Source organism: Bos indicus x Bos taurus, chromosome 21, assembly GCF_003369695.1.
Source record: "Bos indicus x Bos taurus breed Angus x Brahman F1 hybrid chromosome 21, Bos_hybrid_MaternalHap_v2.0, whole genome shotgun sequence".
NCBI lineage: Eukaryota > Metazoa > Chordata > Mammalia > Artiodactyla > Bovidae > Bos > Bos indicus x Bos taurus.
Window position 1 is genome coordinate 22,916,953 of NC_040096.1, and position 22,079 is coordinate 22,939,031.

At 44.1% G+C, this 22,079-nt stretch overlaps 1 protein-coding gene across 10 annotated transcripts in view; it reads right to left on the minus strand.

Moving 5' to 3' along the window:
* CPEB1 (cytoplasmic polyadenylation element binding protein 1) overlaps window positions 1-22,079 on the minus strand; it is a 109,619-nt gene that overhangs the window by 20,890 nt on the left and 66,650 nt on the right. For 5 of the 10 annotated variants that reach the window (XM_027521172.1, XM_027521167.1, XM_027521171.1 and 2 more), the window contains exon 3: window positions 4,099-4,290. The exons of 1 other annotated variant lie outside the window; for it this stretch is intronic. In XM_027521172.1, the coding sequence (XP_027376973.1) occupies window positions 4,099-4,290 (192 nt within the window). Of the gene's footprint in view, window positions 1-4,098; window positions 4,291-4,649; window positions 4,831-22,079 lie in introns of those variants that run through there. 4 more of the 10 variants (XM_027521168.1, XM_027521170.1, XM_027521175.1 and 1 more) reach the window with 2 other exon arrangements.

The window sequence follows — 22,079 nt, forward strand, 5'->3', positions numbered from 1 at the left end:
TTGGAACCATCTGTCCGTCAGGATGATGATCAACACAAGTAGGAGGCAGAAGAGAGACCTTGTCTGAACTCTGCAGTTCAAACTTAGAGAATTAACTCAGCACTTATCATTCATTCAATAAATACCTGCTGAAACACCAGGACCAGGCACTGTGCTACATACTGGGAACAGAGCGGTGAAGAACTGGACAGCCAAGGTAGACGTGAGGAGAACTTGGCTGGGCCCAGAAGGCCATGTTCCACAGGGAAGAACCCAACCCTGTTTTGAATGTTGCCTCAGAAATGTTATTTGGAAGCAGAGCAGCAGCAGGAACAAATTGCTGAAGATGCCGCTCTCACCCCAGGCTCAATTGGCCTGCAGACAGCAGGGAGCCTGCAAGTTCTCTAGCAAAGGGAACATGCTATTCACTAGTGAGCAGCCGGGACAGAAACCAAGGAGGGTGAACAGGTTAACCTCAAGGACTTCTAAGGAAAGTGGGCGGGAACAGGACATGTCCTTTGGCACCCTCAGACTGAGCATCTGGTCAGCCCACTGGGCTTCTGCACAAGGCATTCGTTAGGAGCCCTTATTTCCAGGTCCCCTGAAGTAGGTTCTCAGTCACCCCACTTCCTGCTGAGTAATGCTGCGTGCAGAAGAGTCACTGGGGGAAGGCAGGGAGACAAACACATCAGGTGCACAGCTGACGGGCTGAGACACAGGGTGAAGAGGGAGTCAGAACCATCTGCCTCGTGCCCTGGCCCTGGGGACCTCTGCAAAGGAGACCTCATGGCCAAGCAGCCCTGGAGTTGTACACACAGACAACCCACTGTGAGTGTTCTTGCTCAAGAGTTTGGGCTCTGCCCACAGGAGCCAGGTGGGAGAGAAAGCCCAGGAGGCTTGGGGTCAAAGAAACCCAGGTTCAAATTCTGGTAGCTGTGTCGCTCCTGGCATTCCACAAGCTCTGTGAGCGTTTCTTCCTCATCTTTCAGATGGGGACAATAATAGTACGCACTTTACAGGACTGTGAAAGCATCCAAGCCATGTGACACACTTCACATAGGAAACAGTCGCTAAATGGTGATTAGTCACTCTCTCTCATCCCAGGACATTAAGGATCAGGGCCTTAACAGCCCTCCTGTTCCATTACAGGACTTAAGACACTGCAAGTAGGACATGTCACTGGGGTCACCTGTAACGTTCATCTTGCCCTCATGGGCAGGAAGGCTTCCTTCCCAGCCTGAGTTGAGGCCTCAAGGGTAGGCACAGTCTGGAAGGGCGGTGCCTCAAAGAGCACCACACCCCAACCAATGCTGGCCTTGCAGGCACAATGCTCAAAAACAGATTCCACCCCAGGGTCTTCCTGCAGGTCCCCCAGGCCAATGAAACCCACAAGGCAGAAGGACTCCAGCCCCTGGAGACAGGTCTCCATGGAAGAATCCAATGAAATGTTGCCTCAATGCCAAAAAATTCCTTAGGGGAGAAAATGGAGCCCCTGGGCAGAGCAGCTGTATGCTGTATGCGGTATACAGTCCCATCTATTTCCCCTCAATAGTCAAGGGCATTTTTAAGGGAAACAATTTTATCACTGGTGTACCTTCAGTGCCTAACACAGTGCCTGGCACACAGCCAATGCTCAGTATATGTTGAATGAATTTAGCCAAGATTTCTCCCACAAGAGCCCTGCTACCTCCAACCTTGCCCCCTACACACTGCTCAGAACCTGAGACTTGTAGAAAATGGTCAGATGTGAGCCAACAGCCACATGGGGCAATATATCACCCAGCAGAGCCCAAGGAAGAAGCCTGCACCACGTGCTCCTCACAGAAACAGCAAGGTACCAGGCTGTCTGCAAGGACGACTCCTCGACTGTCCAGAGCTGCTGAAACGCCTCCTCCCTCCCTGGAGAAACCGAGCTGGCTGCTCTTCAGATGGGAAGGCAGTGTAGGCACTGGAATGTGGGCTGCATGTTCCCGCATCGCTGGCAAGGGTGCAGCTGGCTGGTGGGAGGGCTGCGTCCCACTCCAGGAGGCAGTACCCTCTGTGGGCTTTCCAAGAAGGCCCAGGACTCAGGCAAAGAAGAGAGATGGCCATCACCTCAGCTCCCAAGTCCAAGGATAACATGGGGATCAGGGATGGGTGGGTGTGTCCTCAGCCCTCGGAAAGGAAGGCATACCCACACTAACCCTGCCCAGGGCCATTTAAATCGTACCACTGGGATAACCTTCTGGGTTACCCCACGGATGCTAGGGCCACAGAGTATAGGATCTCTCTGATGCAGAAAATCACATAATATTTATAAGTAAAGTGCTTGAGATTTGGGGAAGTAAATCCATCTCCACTGTAGAGACAAAGAGCTACGAGCACAGGCCTTTCAGGTGGGTTGCTGGGGAAGCCGAGGAAATTGTGGCTGGACACAAGCTTTTTTTTTTTTTTCCAGCCTGATTTCAGAATGACTTTCAGGCCAACCTCTCCAAGCCCCAAGTTGGCCTCTCCTGCATTTCTACGTGCTATAATGCATTCCAGAAGGGCCCCTGTAGCTAAGAGAAGCCAGAGCCAAGGAAGGGCCACACCCAACGTGAGACCAGGGAAGGACGGTGCCCTGGTCAGACACTGGTCAGCTCCTGTGCAGGGGGCTCTTCAGTCTTCTGCTCAGAGTCAGCAGTGAGGGTGGAGACAAGGTCAGATTCACATGCCCCCCTCACCCCCCGGCCGGCTTCAGGGTACCAATGTGAAACAAACTACCATGGCCTCAAAGCCGAGATATCCAGGCATGGGACACGAAACAGTGACACCATACTTCCCAGCCCAGAGAAAATCCTGAATCAGCTAAACACTAGTAGTTCAAGAAATTCTACCTTAACCCAGAGGTAGTTACTTAAGGTAAAGCTCTTCCTCACCTGAGAGAGAAAAAAAAAAAAAAAAAACAGCCTCTACCCCCCCACTTCCCCAATCAAAAGGGATTTACCAAAACAACTGGGCACTGAAATGCCAACAGACACAACAGTCCTAGGCTCTGCAAAGCATTCTAAAAAAAGACCTGCGCCAAACAGGGTGGAGGCCAGAGGAACCTTGCCGCCCGGTTCTGGAGCGGGGGTGGCTGGTGGGGACAGCGGGCTCCGTGAATCCCACTGTCAGCACCAATGGTAAATGGCTGCCCCGACCTTCGCTTTCCATCATTTAAAGTATCTGCTGCCAAGATGCTCCTTATTAAGGTGTAATGCACATAAAGCAAAATACTTAAGATTTTTATGTATAGTTACAGTTATTTCTTAAGTTCACATTTCTTCCTGAATGCTCCAGGATTTGCGTCTGGCCAACCCACCCCCTTGAACCATGAGAGGGAAATTAATGGGCAGTAGGAAGGTCTGAGCAGAAGCAGTTAGAGGGGCTGCCAAGAAGCCCCTTCAATCTGTCCCCATCGAATCCTTCCAGGATGACAAGGGACCCTAAGGGGAATGGCTCCCCCTTCATCCACTTGGTCACCCTTTACACAAAGAAAAAAAGAAAGAAAAAAGGCCTCCATAGCCGAGAGTTACTCCACCCGGCTCACCATGCCTACCCCCTTTTCCAGGATCAATGCTCTCAGCCTCATGTGAAGCCAATTCCAATACCCTAGGATTACCCAGCCTCACTTATGGCTAAAATTCTAACCTCGCCATGATTTGGGGACCACCCATCCTTTACACAGAGCTCCCTAGTTTTAAAAGCCACTGGGAAATAGAATCTGGACATCCAGTCATCAGCCCCTAAAGTCCCCTCCCCCGCCTAAAAGTGTTTTGCTTCATCATCTCCAAGGCAGGCCTGGGCACTAGGGGTTTCGCTGGATCTTTTCTGCATAAGGCTATCACCTTGGGGACCCTTCTCAGGGCCACTTCAGGTACAGACTAACAACTCCAGGGAATTTATCAGGGTAAGTGCGGAAGCGGTGCCTGCCTTTACGAGCCACCATCTGTCCTACCACACTCACAGCCAGCATTTCCATCTTTTGCAAAACAGCTCCATGTTGTATGGGGGGGCGGTGGGGGATGCAAAGGGGAAGAGAACAACTGTTGCTGTGGATATCTTTGCTCCACACCCCATGCGCCCCCTCCCCCCGCTGGCTCATCTTCCGGCACTCACCCGAGTGTGTGCTGCTCTGGGCTGAGGAGTCTGAGTCCTGGGTGCTCCAGGGTCGGTCCCAGCCTGTGAGGCTCAGGGACTGCAGGCCAAGGCACAAGTCATTTGCATCTGGGAGGCCACGGGAAGAATCTTGCGCAGAGGTGGGGAAAAGCATCCTGCTTGTGACTGTTTCTTCTGAGTCCTGGAAGTCTGCTTTGGACAGGAAAACAGCAGAAGCCCAGAGTTAAGGGCTGCTTCCCCAGGATTATCAACAATAAATAATATTAAGAATAGTTTCCTCAGGCTCGAAGACTAGACATCCAAGCTGGCCGGATGCTGCAGCCGCTGCCTCTGCACTTTTGGGGGTGTTAAAGCAGGAGCGGCTGCCATACAGCCCCCTCCCCACACACACACACCCCTATCCCGTCTGCATTACAGACTGGGCCAGCATGTGATCAGGCTGCTGATGCTCCCCGCTGCCAGTGACATCAGCCGGCTGAGCCGTGCAATGGAGAGCGGCATCACCCCTCAGAGAGCGGGGAGGAGCAGGGGACGGCAGGGAGGGGACTTGCCTCCCAGGGAAGAGACGGCACAACAGCCACTGGGAACAGTCCGGGTGCGGTGCTGGTAAGTCCGGCTGCGAGGCAGCGCCCTCCGGTCTCCAGCAATGGTGGCCAAGCGGCCCGAGGCACGACTGAAGTCCTCTCTGCTGACAGCGGAGCCAAAGCAGCAGGCTGCCTGCTCGGCCAGCTCTGCCCTCCTGCCCCTCCCTCCCCTCCCTCTGCTCTCCGCCCCCAAACCCAAAAACACTCTAGTCCTGGACTCTCTCCAGCTGCTTGCTCAAGCCCTGGTTTTGCAGCCCGATGCAAAGCTTCACAATTCTGCTAGCAAAAATCTGTGTGCTCCAAGTGGCCCCTGAGCCCTACCCTGACACAGCAGTGTTTACTGCCAGGGGTGGGACAGGCTTCAGAAAACACAGCTCGCTCGAACCCTGGGGAACGACACCTGGTGCTCCAGGCTTGTCAGCAGCAACTGGCTACCAAGAAAGGGGTCAGTTTCGGCAGGGGGCGGGGGAGTCACTGGGCCACCCAAATGCCAGAGTAAGACCTGTCCTGACAAGGACGTGCTCAGTCGCTCAGTCCTGTCCGACTCTTTGGGACCCCATGGACTGTAGCCTGCCAGGCTCCTCTGTCCATGGGGATTTCCCAGGCAAGAATTCTGGAGTGGGTTGCCATGCCCTCCTCCAGGGGATCTTCCCAACCCAGGGATTGAACCCAGGTCTCCCGCATTGCAGGCAAATTCTTTACCATCTGAGCCACCAGGGAAGCCCCCTGACTAGGATACTTACTCCCTGTTCCCAAGTTCCCTCACTCCAAAAGGGTGGGCATCAATCTCATAGCAGGACCAGCTCCCCCTCCTGCAACTGCAGGCACAGGCAAGGAAACACTCCCCTCACAGAGTCTGATCAGACCCAAACAGCAGAAGCGATCTTGGAGGTAGTATGTGCCTTGTCAGAAGACCCAGGTTTAGGAGCTCACAGCCCCTGGCCCTGCTCCTCCAGAGCACCACGGCCACGGGAGGGGTCCTGGTACCTCTGGCTACCCACCTCTGGCTACCCAGACCCTCTCTCCAGGCAGGGGAGCTGCTTGGAACCACAGCCCTGTTCCCATGACCAGTCACAGCCCCAGCACCAAGTCCAGCTTTGCCCAGAACCTCTGGGACCTCTGCCACTTCCTATCTGCCAACGTACTCTCCTGTATCCATCCGTCTCTTCCAACATGACCTCCAGTCACAAGGCCTCGTCCTTAGAAAGGAGGGTACAGTGAGGGTCCCGGCCACATGGCAGGAAGGCTGCTTGCACTGAGACCAGGGACCCTGCTCGCTCTGCCATGCTACAGCGAGAAGGAACCGGACACAGGAAGCATGCCCACCTGGGACCACCCGGGACAGGGTACAAGGTGGGCAGAGTGGGAGCTACTGCTGTTAGCCACAGGAACGGCTGGCCAGAGCCTCCAGAGTGTCCCCTTCTGTCCACAGGCGCTCAGGCACAGCTGAGAAGGGGAGAACGGCCAGTCTGTGAGAGGGACTCCTCCCCTCGGAGGGTTTTTTTTTTTTAAAGAGCTTTGCTGCTGTGTCATCCATCCATGTTATTCCTGTCTGGCTGTAGATACTCTGCCTGCTCCAAGCCTGTGTCTGTCAAAACCTCTTCACCACTGCACAGTCAGAGCAAGAACCCACCCATGCTGGTGCTGCCCCCACCCCAGACCACTCCCCCACCAGCTTCTCTGTCCACCCTTCCCCCAAGCTTAGTACATACTTTAAAAATAACCCATATGTAATAGTTATAAAAACATAATGCTTCCTTTAAAAACATCCAAATATAAGTACCCATTCCCCCTTACAAACTCTCTGTATGGTCCCTTCCACCACACTGTGAGCACACCTACATCTAGAAGCAATCATTTTTCCCATCCCCGGCCAAAATCAGGGCCTTTGTGTTCACGGGGACTCCATGCCGCACGCAGAGAGAATCTAGATACCAACTATGCTCTTGCTACCCAAAGTCTAGCATGGCCGACCAACAAAATCAGTATCACCAGAATCATGTTATACAGCCTCTCAGCCCCCCACCTAAGACTTCTGGAATTGGAATTGATCTACATCTTAATAAGATTCCCAGTTGACATTAATTCACTTAAAAGTTTGAGTAGCACTGGTCTATACAATTACCCTCTTTTCGACCCCATGGACTGCAGCATGCCAGGCCTCCCTGTCCACCACCAACTCCCAGAATTTACTCAAACTCATGTCCATTGCGTTGGTGATGCCATCCAACCATCTCATCCTCTATCGTCCCCTTCTCCCGCCTTCAATCTTTCCCAGCATCAGGGTCTTTTCAAATGTGACCATTAAAGGTCACTTAGGAACAAATGGCTGCAAGCCATCCAGGAGCTTGGAGGTCTAAGTAGAGCATGCCTCTCCCTCTACTACCAGCACTCCCACTGACGCATCACCTTTACCTTTACCCAGACCTTCTCCATCCCACTGTTTCTTTCAGATTAAGGCTTGCACTACCATTGTAGTATTCCTTCACTAGTTCCTCCGATTAACAGAAGACACACCTGTTAAACCTTTAGTGTGGTAGGCTAGGAAAAATTAAGTGGGATTTATAAGTTTTATAGATCTTGCTTTACTCACAAGATCTGCCACTGCGTGATCTCAGTCAAGTTACTAAAGCTTTCTGAGCATCTTTCACCTGTAAAGTGGCAAAAGCAGCTCTCTCTCAGGTGTTTTGTTGAGGATCACACTGTTTGGCACAGTGTCTGGCGCAAAGTATTGTATTGGTATTTTGGTTTCAGTAGGTGACCATATAATTTATCATCCAAACCAAGGCACTTCTGAGAGAGAAAGGGGGCAAATATTAATAACCCTACCAATGCAGCAAGTTCAAACTGTCCTAGGTGGACTGGCAGGCATGATTCAGTCTTACCTGTGGCCATTTGTGTTCAGAAACATTTTACCCCAAAAGCCTCTTTTCTAATGATCCTAGCTCTCCAAATTTACCCACTCTGCTCCCTACCCCTTCTGTATTGACAGAAAGTCTGAGAAGTAAACTGTCAACATGGGCAAATGCTCAGTAAGCTGAAAGGGCTGAAATTGAAACACTGATTTTACTGAGGAAAGCCTGTCTTTGCTTCTCGAACTCATATCTGATGCTGGGCAGGAACTTGACCCCTTTTATTGGAGGATATTCTTTATAATCTTTAGCCAAGCACACATCAGACACTCTGAAGATACTAGAAGCTTGGAACCAGCACGTGATGAGGTGAGACTACTTCTAAGGCAATCTGTTTGAACAAAGACTCTCAGCTTAAACACTTTCTATATCAACCCGAACCCTGCCAAGTTTCCATATCAATACCTATGCAACATTTCTGATTAAGTTTCTTGATTTGGTTCAGAATTTTAAAATGATCTCCCTTTGAAAATGTTACCTTCTTAATAATTGCCCAAATTTCTTAGCAACTGAAAAACTCCAACTGACCCAAAGTCCAAAGTCTGTCACAGTCTAGAACAGAATGACCGCTGAGAGGATCAAAATGCAGAGGTGACCCAAGGGCTCTGATTCTAGGGCTCAGAGTTGTATGCATGCAGGCATGCACAGTCTTATCTAACTCTCTGCGACCCCATGGACTGTAGCCCACCAGGCTCCTCTGTTCATGGAATTCTCCAGGCAAGAGCACTGGGGTGGGTTGCCATTTCCTCCTCCAGGGGATCTTCCTGACAGAGGGGTCAAACCTCGGTCTCCTCGCATTGGCGGACAGGTTCTTTACCACTGAACCACCTGGAAAGCCCTCAAGACGAGTACAGCCTCACCTCTAATCTTTTCCATCCTCAGTCTAAGAACCTGTCTGTCCGCTGATGGCTCCTCTGTCAACAAGACTTGGCATGACATTGCTCATGGTCCTCTACAACTATCATTCTTGAGCATCTGGCAACTAAGGAGGTGAAACAAGGAGAGAAGAGTCACTTCAGGCCTCCATTTATGAAACCATTAGGCAGGTTCCATAGTGTAAAGGTCCATGGTGCTTGCAAGTAGTCAGCTGAGGCCCCCAAGAAACACAAGGTGGCTTTGCAGAGCAGATGCTGCATTAGCTGATCCTAGGGGAAAGGGGATCTACTTCAGAGGAGTTAACAGGAGAGAAGATAAGCAAGGTTTGTTTGGGCCAACCAAGCCAGGAAGAACTAAGGCAGGAAAATGAAACTGATGCTCAAGAGTGTCGTGAACTGTCTCTTTACACTGCTAAACAATAATTAATGTGGCAAAGGGCTCAGGATGAACCAGAGATCAGAGCTAGGGAAGTGGTCAAGGACATATGAAATGAAAGGGAGGAAGAGGGCAGAAAAGCCGATGGATAAGGAGGGAAGAAAAGGGGTTGGGGGCAGAGAAGTATGTTAAATGACTTAACAGACTACAAAGCTGCATCTACATCATGACTATAACTATGTGAAAATGTTGTTTGTTGATAGATGTTGGTAAGGGAACACAGAAAAACACAGCTTAATGTGTGAGGGTAGCAAGCCACTCATGGATTTATCTTCCTTTAGTCATTGCACAAACAGTATCACAAAAGTGGTGTTCTCCTTTCTTTTTCCTCTTTAGCCTTTTGACAAGCACACTATTACAGTCTATACAGCAATCATACTTGAACTCTTTTACAAAATCTCAGCTTCTCCTCCAAATCCAGTCCCTGGGAACAGGAGAGAAGGATGCTGCGTCACTGGTCCCCACTAGATTTCTTCTGAATAACTGACTTTACAGTAAGCTGAGGCTACTTAAATCAATGCTTTATGTTCTTAAAAGTTTTTTTAAAGCTCATAAAGTGGCATTTCTAAGAATGCATTTCTAAAAAGACCATTTGAAAGACTATCCCCCAACCCTGCCACTTCTGCCAAATCAGGAAAACAGAAACGATTCTGTAAATACGTTTTGGTAACCTGAAGTGAAAGAGCCACCATACAAGAAGTCAGACACCTGTCAATATCATGTCAACCACTGTTGCGCTGGGGCCCTTGACCACTCACGCCAGGAAGCCTGCATGTTCCCCTAAAGCAGTGCTTCTCAGACTTTCAAGGGCATAGGGGTGACTCGGCAATCAACAACACTGACTGCCTCAGTAGGTGGGGTTGGGCCCTGGAATCTGTGTTCTTAACCTACTCCTAAGTGATGCCTGCACTACTCACGTGCTGCACACACTTTGAGCAGTCTGAGTTTCAAGTGGTCTTCCTACCTAGTCTCTGTCTTCTGGGTAATCCACCCCATTCTTACTCAACACCCCCCTCACAGTGCTCACTCTCCCCAGCAGGTGGCCCGGCCAGTGTCCTGCTGCCTCGCACATCAAGCTGGTCCTCAGGCTGCAGCTTACTCACCAACCTTTCCTTACACTTGTCATCAAACTGTAAAGGCTAAACTCGAGTCAATCACAACTCCAAGAGACAATGTACTGTTAACCTGAGCGTTAATTACAGTAGTTCAGAAGATAAGAGAATGCATGATGCATAGATGCTCAAGGAAACCTTCCTTATAGTTTCAGCTACACTTTAAGTCACACGACAGGTTAAGGTATGAGAGACACCAGGTTTACTTTGTACTTCCGACCACAAAAGTATGATCATTGGCTTATTTCAGCCTTGACCACACTAATAATCTTCAAATGAATTCTGCAATTTATTTCAAAACGATTTCTATAATGTTTCTGGAAATAAATACTAACAATGTTTAAATTTTTAAATGGCATACACCATGTTCACAAAGTGGAAAATTCAATACTATTAAAAAGCTAATTCCTACCAAATTGATCCAGGTATTCAATGAAACCCCAATAATATACATGCCTTCAGGTTATTCAGGGGGAAGGGCTTTTTAAACAAATGGTGCTTGAACAACCAAATATCGCTGGGGGGTAGGGAATGAACCTTGACCTCCAACTCACACCACATGTAAACATTAGTATGAATCAGAGAGACCTGAAAGTTTTAACTTTTTAAAACTTCTCTAAGGAAACGTAGCCTATCTTTGTGAGCTTGGGTGGGGGGATGCAGAGCAAGGTTTCCTACGGAGGACATAGAAAGCAATGATCGGAGAAAGTTTTGATACACAGGACTTACCAAATGTCTGCTCATCAAGACATAATTAAGAAAATAATTATGCAAATTACAAAACGGTAGAAAATATCTTTAACCATATCTAACAAATGGCTAGTATCTAGAGTATATAAGAAATCTTAACTCAAAAGTTAAAGAAAGAAATTTTTTAAAAAGCACACTTAAAAAAAGAGCACAGAATCCTCAAAAGGCATTTCACACACATATATACAACTGGACAATAAGCATTTGAAAAACTGCTCAACATTGTTAGTCAAAGAAATGCAAATTTAACCACAATGAGATACTACATATTCACCAGATGGCTAAAAGTAAAAAAGACTGCTCCACAGTTTGCCAACATTTGGTGTTGCCGATCAGAACTTCCATACATTACTGTATGACGGTTGAATCGCTTTTAGAAAAGCTCTGCTGACTTTTTATACGATTAGACATATACAATTCTGTGACCCAGCAATTCTACTCCAAGGTATTCAACTAAAAAGAATGAAAGAGTATGTCTACAAGGAGACCTGCACATGAACGGTGACAGAAGCTTTATGTATGATCACCAAAACCTGGAAAGAGTTCAAGTGACCACTAACAGGAGAATATGATTCATGGGGTCGCAAAGAGTCGGACACGACTGAGCGACTGAACTGAACTGATACACATATATGCTAGAGTATTTCTCAGCAATAAAAAGGAATAGACTACTGATGCATGCAGCAACAGCCTTCCCAGGTGGTTCAGTGGTAAAGAACCCACCTGCCAATACAGGAGATGCGGGTTCAATCTATGCGTTGGGAAGATGCCCTGAAGGAGGAGATGGAACCCACTCCAGTATTCTCATCTGGAAAATCCCATGGACAGAGGAGCCTGGTGGGCTACAGTCAATGGGGTCGCAAAGAGTCAGAAGAAACTGCAACTAAAACAAGATGCAACAAGAGAGGTGAATCTCACTACACTGAGTGAAATAAACCTTATGTAAAAGTACCTACGTATATGATTCCACTTCTTTGAAATTCTAGAAGAAGCAAAGCTAATAAACAGTGAAACAAGGTGGCTGCCTCCAAGGGATAGAGGTGGGCACCAACTGGGAAATGGGATGAGGAAACTTTCTGAGGTGATGGCAATGTACATTTTGTGGGGAGTTTCATCCACACATTTGTCAGAATGCACCTAATGACACACATTCTTCTGCAATCCTTGTGCATTTTACTGTTTATTAATTTTACCTCCAAGAACCTCTAAACAAATACCAAACATTAGAGTCAAGATGCATACTCAAGTATTAGAAGTAAATTATACCCATGTCTCCAATTCACTTTGAAATGCATCATAAAAGGAGATGGACTGATAAATGGTTGTGTGAGTGCACGTCATCAGTCATGTCTGACTCTTTGCGACCCCATGAACTGTAGCCAACCAGGGTCCTCATCCGTGGGCTTCTCCAGGCAAAAATACTGGAGTAGTTTGCCATTTCCTCCTCTAGGAGATCCTCCCAACCCAAGGATCAAATCAGTGTCTCTTTCATCTCCTGCACTGGCAAACAGGCTCTTTACCACTACTGCCACCTGGGCTACAATAAATGGTTAGAGTGATACGTAAGAATACTTGATAAATGATTAGGGGGATATATAAACAGACGTGTCATAAAGCAAATATGATAAAATGTTCATTGTAGGATCTAGGTGATAAGTGTCACGGGTGCTCACTTTACAATTTATTCATCTTTTCCGTATGCATGAAAATGTTCACAATAAAATAGTGGTGGAAGGGGATGAAGTTACTTTTTCTGACAAAAAGCAAATCTGAATGAAGTAATTGGTTTGATGACAAGAAGCAACTTCATTAAATCAAATTTTACAGTTGACATTTTCCATAAGCAGAACAAGTTAAAATCTATAGACCCAAGGTTTTGACAAAACATAACAACATAATTAAAGCAAGTTGATAAAATAAAAAGCATTTTAAGGGAATTCCCTAGCAGTCCAATGGTTAGGACTCCATGCGTTCACTGCTGAGGGCCTAGGTTCAATCTCTGGTTCAGGAATTAAGATTCTGTAAGCTGCACATTGCAGCCAAAAAAAATTTTTTTTTGTTTTAAAATACTGTATTTGTAAAGCTGTATTTTAAATTTAACAATATTTTAATCTTCTGAATCCTTTAGGTAATCTGAGTTAAACAGGGTCTCTAAGTGAAAAAATAACAATAGTTATTTGTTGGAGACAACAATCTCCATTAAGCATTTTTTGGTATACCTTCCCCAAACTGAGAAATTCAATGACCAATGTCTCAAGCAACAAATCTTTTCACAAGTTAGAGGGTTTCCAATTCCTTCTTTTCAATAAATATGAAGGAATGAATGGAACTGTCGGCAAGTAAATGACTAAAAATAGATGACTGATTTTTTGCATACAAGTTCAAACAATTCAAACAATTGAGTGGCACTGCTCTAACAATGCCTTCATGTCCCATCTACTTATTTATGTGAACAAGTTTACTCAATAGGGCACAGATCTATAAAAACAGAAAAGAGGAATGTATTTGGCGTTGAAATCCTGAGTCATTCTGGCAATAACTGAGTCATCCAAAATTACATGAGTTATAAAGATGCCTCATTTATCTCATTAAGAAGAATTTCCAATAAATAATTACTTATCAAAAATTTTAACCTTTAGATTGTCTTAATCAATTGTCCTAGCAATCAATGGCCACAGCAATCCAAAACACTTATAAGCCTTTCAGTCACAGGAAATAATTTAAAATTTCAATTTATGTACTGCTTTTGTTGCAGAGAAGTATAACATGTGATCAACAGCAGACTGAAATGTAAAACATTTCTTTAGTATAAAATTCTGTGGGAGAAGTAGACTAGAAATACAAATAAAGGAGAAAAGGAATAATGAGAAATTCTCTACAATTAAAGAGCTAATTTACAGGTTTCTAAACATAATAAGTATAAAAATCTCTACAATTTTGATTCCATTAGATACCTTTTTCCAATGAAAATATAGATACAAAGTTAAACGTGCCAGGTGTACATTGTATTTTTTAAACTTTTTTATTTAAACATTTTAACCATTTTGAAGTGTATTATTTAGAGGCATTAAGTACATTCACATTTTTATGCACCTATTACCACTAAACATTGCCAGAACTTTTTCATATCAAACAAAACTCTGTACCCATCAAACACTAACCCCCCACTAACCCTTCCCGAGTGCCTGGTAACCATCTTCTGTCTCTAAACTCAACTATTCCAGGTATCTCCAAGAAGTGGAGTCATGTAGTATTTGTCCTTATGTCTGGTTTATTTCACTTAGCAGAATATCATCAGAGTTTATCCATATTGCAGCATGTATCAAAATTTCCTTCCCTTTTAAGGAGGACTAGTTTTCCATTGGCTGTATATACCACATTTTGTTTATCCATTCGTCTGTCCATGGACATCTGGGTTACTTTCTTCCACATTTGGCTACTGTGAACAGTGCTGCTATGAATATCAGTGTACAAACAAACATGTGTTTCCATCCTTGAGTTCACTTCTTTTACATATATATACTTAGAAGTGGAACTGCTGGATCATATGGTAAATCCTATGTTTATTTTTTTTTATAGGAACCACCATACTATTTACCACAACAGCTATACCATTTTGCATTCTGCAAAAGCAGAAGTGTTTCTATTTCTCTACATCCTTGCCAACACTTACTATTTTCTGGTTTGGCTTTTTTTTTTTTTTGGTGGGGGGAGCAGATAATGACCACTGGAGTGGGTGGTGAGAACTCGATCTCACTGAGGGATACACTGTTTTTTAAATTGGATACGTACAAGCAAGTGTTCAAAGACTGCTGCTGCCTAGTGCATGACTCCCCAAAGATGATGCTTTTAAAACTCCGCCACACCCCAGGCTTTTGTTGAACTGTTTTTCTTCCTATACCATCCAAGTGGTCCTAACGGCAAATGTCATCTTTCTTGCTGGTTTCTGCATCACTCATTACAGTATGGTCCACAGGCAGCCATCTGAGCCAACCTGGGTTATAGTAACCCCTCCATGTGACTACAGAAGCCACTCCTAGTATGGGCACAGCTCAAGACAACCTGAGACTCCTTCCCTAAGGTTTTTCTAACTGGGTACTGGAGAGACAGAAGAATTTCCTGACCTCATGATGCCAAAGTATGTGAATGGAGCCCCTTCCTCAGGTAACACAAAACTGTGCAGAGGGTGAAAATGAAACTCACTCTGAGAGAGAGGCAGCAAAGGAACAGAATCGTGACAAAACGTCTTCCTATTCTGTGAGCTTTGTATCAATAGCACCGCCCCCCCCAACACATCCCACATTCTGCTAAAGTTAATTCTAATTAGGTGTCTGATTATTTGCAAATTAAGACTGTTCTATGTAATTCAAGCCCCTCAACAAGGACTGACCAAACAAGTAATTGCTACAGGCAGGTTGAGAATCTCTGGACAAAAAGTCCCTGATGGCCTGTCAGCAGGAAAAGAGCTGGAAGACCACCTGGTTAAATCATCTTTTTTCTTTCTTTTCAAACTAGTGAGCAAACAAGGCTCAGACAAGGCCAAAGTGCCAAAGCTGCTAAGTGGCAGAGGTGGGATCATAATGCAGGGACCAGCCTACCTTTCTGCCTCATCCCTACTCTGGGCACTTTCTCAGACCCAGGTCTACACTCACACATGCCCCAGCTCAGACTTGTTTTATCGGTAAATTATTTATTTTCTGAAAACAAATAATTCTAAGCAACTTCAATAGAGTTGGTCTCTTCGAGCTGACTCAGACAAATATGCCAGCCATGGTGGAAGCCTAAGTACTTGTACCTTTTTTGTCACATGCTATGTACTTTTTCTGTGTCATGCATTCTCTACCCATCTTTCAAGACCTGGCACTCCTACCATCATTAAATTATTAATGGATTCCGTTCTCACCAGTTAGATCCCCATGGAGCTCTGTCCTAAACCCATCCCATCCTACCAGGAGTTCAACTCTTAATACTAGCTCCTCCCCATTCTTATTATCCTTGCCCCAATCGCCTACTTATTCAGTAAAATGTCAATTTCACACTTTGGTGTTTCCAAGATTCCACTGCCATGTACATACATAGTTTTCGAAGCTGACAATTTAATTTCTTCCTGGTGGAGAACAAAAAAGAAGACTGATGACTGAAGTCTAACTCCACCTACTTTATGGCTTCTGGTACGGAGTTTCTGAAGCAGAATGTTTTCAAGTCTCTAGTCCAGAGTCTTGGAATACAACATGCTGTCCATGTGGTATCCCCTATACCAGTTTTATGTTATACTAAAACTAGTATAACCTAATCAGGCTTCCCTGGTGGCTCAGATGGTAAAGAATTTGCCTGGAGTGGAGGAAACGCAGGAGCTGCAGGTTCGATCCCTGGGTCGGGAAGATCCCCTGGACAAGGAAATGGCAACCCACTCCAGGATTCTTGCCTGGTGAATTCCATGGACAGAGAAGCCTGGTGGGCTATAGTCCATGCAGATGCAAAGAGTTGGACACAACTGAGTGACTAACATCTAAACACAATGAAATATTACTTTCCCTGATGCTATGCTGGTTCAAATTTGGGATTTGTAGAAGTTCCTTGAACATTATACCATATTGGAGACCTCTTACAGGGCCAAACAATAATAATGTTGGTCAGTCGCTCGATTGTGTCTGACTTTTTGCAACCCCATGGACTGTAACACATCAGACTTCCCTGTCATTCACTATCTCCTGGAGTTTGCTCAAACTCATATCCATTGAGTTGGTGATGCCATCCAACCATTTCATCCTCTGTTGTCCCCTTCTCCTCCTGCCTTCGATCTTTTCCAGCATCAGGGTCTTTTCCAAATGAGCCAGTTCTTCACGTAAGGTGGCCAAAGTATTAGAGCTTCAGCTTCAGCATCAGTCCCTTCCAATGAACATTCAGGGTTGATTTCCTTTAGGATTGACTGGTTTGATCTCCTTGCAGTCCAAGGGACTCTCAAGAGTGGCCAAAGCACGGGAGCATCAGCTTCTAGAGAATATAAAAGCTAGTGATTTAAAAAGGACTGTGTGGGACTTCCCTAGTGGTCCGGTGGTTAAGACTCCACACTTTCAACACAGAGGGCATGGGTTCAATCCCTGGTCAGAGAAGTAAGATCTCACATGCCCTGTGCTGTGCTTAGTCACGTCTGACTCTTTGTGACCCCATGGACTGCAGCCTGCCAGACTCCTCTGTCCATGGGGATTCTCCAGGCAAGAATACTGAGTGGGTTGCCATGCCCTCCCCTTCAGGGATCTTTCCAACCCAGGGACTCCCGAATTGCAGGTGGATTCTTCACCATCTGCCAAAAAAAAAAAGAAGAAGAAGAATTGGGTGTTTCAAGAGAGCAAACTGATACATTTCTGAAGGGCAACCTAACATGTGCACTTAAATGCTTTAAAAACAACTATTTCATGAAAAAATTTTGCTTTTAGAGATTCATCCTATGTCCAAATAATCACAGATATAGGCAAATGTACTTCTACTAGTCTTTAAAGTAGACACCTATTTAAGTAAACTATCTCTAACAATTTGAAATTCTTAACTTTTTGTACCATGAACCATTTGGCAATGTGTTGAAGCCTATGAACAGATACCTTCTAAGTATGATGTTAAATATGTAAAGTAGTGATAATTTCATACTGATGAATGTAAACACTTCAAGGTATGTGCAATGACTGTAAAGGAATCAGACAGGAAATGTCTGATCATCCTACTGATGGTTATTATTGCCAAAGAATTAGATCCTGCTAGTATTATTGTGACTTTGTGCCCACATTTAGGAAGAAATGCTACATTTCGGTTAAACATTGGTGACAATAAATATCTAAGTTTTTATCTGCCCAAGATATCTGACTCCCTGAATTCTATCCATGGACCCAGGTTAAGAATCTACAATGCATCAATCATACAAAGTAAAATGCTATGTAACCCTGAAAAAGAAAGTTAATGACACAGAAAGATAAAAGGAAGAGAAAGAGGCAAATTACTATATGGTACGTTCAGAAAGCTTTCTCTTTAATATGTTATAAAAATATTAGAGAGAGGTACTAAAATAGTAACAGTAGTTATAACTGGGTAGTGGGATTACATATGATTTTTTTCCTTCTAATATATGATTTCTTCAAAAATTTTACAGTGAACATATTATTATAGCCAGAAAAAAGTGTAAGTTATTAAGAAGGGTATGGTAATTCAAACTTAATATCCCAGAAATCAATTTGAAAAATTAAAAATTTCTACACAGAAGTCTATATTGAGACTTTAAATTTAATGCTAGAAGTTCAGTGACAATATAAATTAGGATTAAAATCCTATTCAACTAGAATAAACCACAGAATATTAAAAACAGAAGAGACTTTGGAGTCTACTTAGTCTAAGCCCCTTATTTCACGGTAGAAATACCCTATCTAGAACCGATTCCAGAAGCCTCAATCCTTGACCTCTATACTTTCCCTTTTCCCCTTAACTGTACTCATTTCTTCTTCAGTCAAAAGGATGAAAAAAACATCTACATTCAGAAACTGGAAAGCACACACTAAAATGGGATTAATTCTACCTGTGATCAAGACATAACCAAGCCTTAGCTAAGCTTTTCGTGGCAGAGCCCTGATATTCCAGCAGATGGGGATGGTACTACAAAGAACAAGCCTTTCTAAAATTAAACACTATGTTCCCTACTTAATAAGAAAAAGAGTAGAGTCTGTGCAAAGTCTCTAGAACAATCACACAAGATATATCTTTGCACGGCCTGAGTTTTAAGGTTGGCCCCCTCCCACTTTCCACTGCAGCGCTTCGACCTCTGTACTTCTCAAGTCCAAGTGCTGTTCTGCCCACTGTACCTGGAAGTGGCTGAGAACGTTAAAGGGCATCAGGTCAGCAGTGCTGACCTAAGTGAGGGTCAGACTCAGAGACGCTGGCAGCGTCCAGCTCTGCTTGTTCTCTGCTCCTTTTGCCTTATAGCAGGCCCTGAAGACAGAAGTGAGCCCAGGACTGCCCCAGGTGCAGCAGCAACCGCTTACCCCAGATGCTCTGCTAGCAACCCTCCAGAGGCCCAACTCCAGCAGCTGGAGGGGCCTGGCTTTCTGGAGTGCCTCGTGGGCCCCAACTGTCCACCTGCACCAGGGCTTCAGGAAGTTGGCTGGTGAAACTACCCTGGTCTTTCAGCATCCCCGGTTCCTCTCTCTACTGTGTAACGAGAAGGTCCTATAACAAATCCCTTAGTTCATAATACTCATTGTGGTTCTGCCTTCTGACCATCAGGACACTGAATAGTGCAATGGAAGTCATTCCCACAGGAAACCTGGCAGCCGCCGATCTCTCTTAGAAAGCCAAGGGCTTGCATGCCTGGGCTGCAGAGCCCCAAGGCGGAGAGGGGAGGCTGCTCGCTGTCCTGCCAGACTCATACACATTCCTCTGGAGCGGTCAGTGTCAACTCAGAAGCCACTGAGCCCTTCAGAAGTAGCTGTGACCAAGTGGGAAATGAATTCTAAACTTTAATTCATTGAAATTTAAGTTAAAAATCTGGCAGTTCTAGTCTGTTACCAGGAAACTTTTCAGTATGATTCAGTACAAGTTAAAGGCATGAACCTACATTTTCAACATTATGACACCTAAATCATACCAACTACTTCTGATGAAAATTTACAGTTTAAATCAAGATGAGCTGTGAATATAATATATAATGCATATCATGAGAATAAGCCACGTATCATTTCACAAAAAACATGTGTCCAATCACTATGCTGTACACCTAAAACTAATGTTATATCAATTATCTCAATTTTTTAAATTTCTGCATTTTGAAGACATAGTATAAAAAATCAAAAATCAAAATATCTCAATAATTTTCTATATAGAACACATGTTGATATTTTACGTTGAATAATATATATATTAACTGAAGTATAGTTGATGTATAATCTTATATAAGCTACAGGTGTGGCACATGGGTACATGCTCAGTTGCATCCAGCTCTTGGTGACCCCACAGACTGTAGCCCACCAGGCTCCTCTGTCCATGAATTCTCCAAGCAAGAATTACTGGAGTGGGTTGCCACTTCCTTCTCCACAGGGTCTTCCCGACCCAGGGATCAAACCTGTGTCTCCTGCACTGGCAGGTGGATTCTTTATCACTATTAATGGTGTATGACACAGTAATTCACAATTTTTAAAGGTTACGCTCCATTTATAATTGTTATAAAATATGGTTATATTCCCTGTGTTGTATAATATATCCTTGTAGTTTATTTTATACATTACAGTTTGTATGTCTTAACTCCCTGTCTTACCTCCCCCTCCATACACACTGGTAACCACCAGTTTGTTCATTTGTTCTCTGCATCTGTGAACATGTTTGTTTGTTTTTTTTTATTAGCGACCTAAATGTTCATCAACAGATAAATGGATAAAGATGTGGTGTGTATGCACGCACACACACACACAGGAATACAACTCAGCCATAAAAAAGAATTAAAATTCTGCCATTTGCAACAACTTGGATGGACCTGGAGGGTATTATATCAAGTGAAATAAGTCAGAGAAAGACAATTACTGTATGATATCACTTACATGTGAAATCTAAAAAATAAAACCAATGAATATAATAAAATATATTATTAAATTTTTAAAAATACCATATGGAGAAGGCACTAAACCCATTTTACAGGTACTGATTCCAAGGCTCAAAAGAAGTAAAGCAATGTGAGCAAGGTGAAGCTAACACTCAGTGTGGACATACACATTATGTTTTTAAAAAAGACAACACACAGTATCCTGCATCGAACCCTATTTCTTCCTCTAATAAATCTGTGCTTCATGTAAAAAAAAAAAAAAAAAAAAGACAACACACAAATAGTATAAAAAGTAAAAGATCACTTTTACATTCCTGCAACACTTCTCCATCCTCAATTCTACAGTCTCTGAATTAAGTTTACTCTATAGTCCTCTCATAACATTTCCTATTTATTTTTGAATACCTTTTACCAACACTGATACTATCCAACTTTAAGTTCTGCCAAAATAACAGGTTAAAAAATGTATTTAGGGAACCCTCTTACACTGTTGGTCGAAATGCAAACTAGTACAGCCAATATGGAGAACAGTGTGGAGATTCCTTAAAAAACTGGAAACAGAACTGCCATACGACCCAGCAATCCCATTACTGGGCATACACACTAGGGAAAACAGAATTGAAAGAGACACGTATACCCCAATGTTCATCACAGCACTGTTTATAATAGCCAGGACATGCAAGTAACCTAGATGTCCATCAGCAGACGAAAGGATGAGAAAGCTGTGGTACATATACACAATGGAGCATTAAAAAGAATGCATTTGAATCAGTTCTAATGAGGTGGATGAAACTGGAGCCTATTATACAGAGAGAAGTAAGCCAGGGGAGGGAGGGGGGAGGGGGGTTCAGGATGGGGAACACGTGTACATCTGTGGCAGATTCATGTCAATGTATGGCAAAACCAATATAATATTGTAAAAAAATAAATAAAAGCAACTCAAAATGGGAAAAGAAAATGTATTTACTTATTAAAGGAGATTCTAGTCTCCTAGCTAGTCAGGCACTAGCTAGGCAACAGGAATATGGTAAATAAGGAAAAACAGCTATAGCTCCTGCTTGTATGGATTTACATCTAGTGGTAAAGACAACCTACATAATCACGGAAGTGATAAACTATCATGTGAGCCAAGTGCAAGGAAGGAAAGAGACAGGATGACATAAAAGTATTAACTGGGTCCCTGGCCTAACAGGAATGTTGGTTAAGATTTCCTTAACTATGCTTTTCAAATATCTTGCTAATCTAACTTACAGCATTTCATATTAGATAGTTGAGGCATTCCCTCCACCCCAAACTAAAGAAATAAAAATAGACGGTAGCTATCAATGTAATTTCCTCTGCTCTCTTTTGAGGATGAGTTCTTACTGGGTGGCCTTTCCTCTACTTTAGCAAGCTAGCGTTATTGTATTCTGTAAGGTTAAAAAGAAAATTCTAAAAATATTTTGACAACATTTTCCAAAGCACTCTGGAAGATTTAAAGCACTTTAAACTATAGCATTGTCCTAGAAGCCTCTAGTTTTAAATATTAATTCCCTTTTTAAAAGGGCACATTAAATAAATTTGACCTCTCCCTCCCTGGGTTTTGGTCAAAATGAAAAGTTACTTAAGTTACATTTTGTCTAGAATAGCCAGATAGATGGTAAAAACCAAAACTCAACTGATCTGCATAAGAATAAACAGTACCACTTACAGGTTAGCTTGTACTTTTGTGTTTAAGGGGAAAGGAATTTAAGGATAT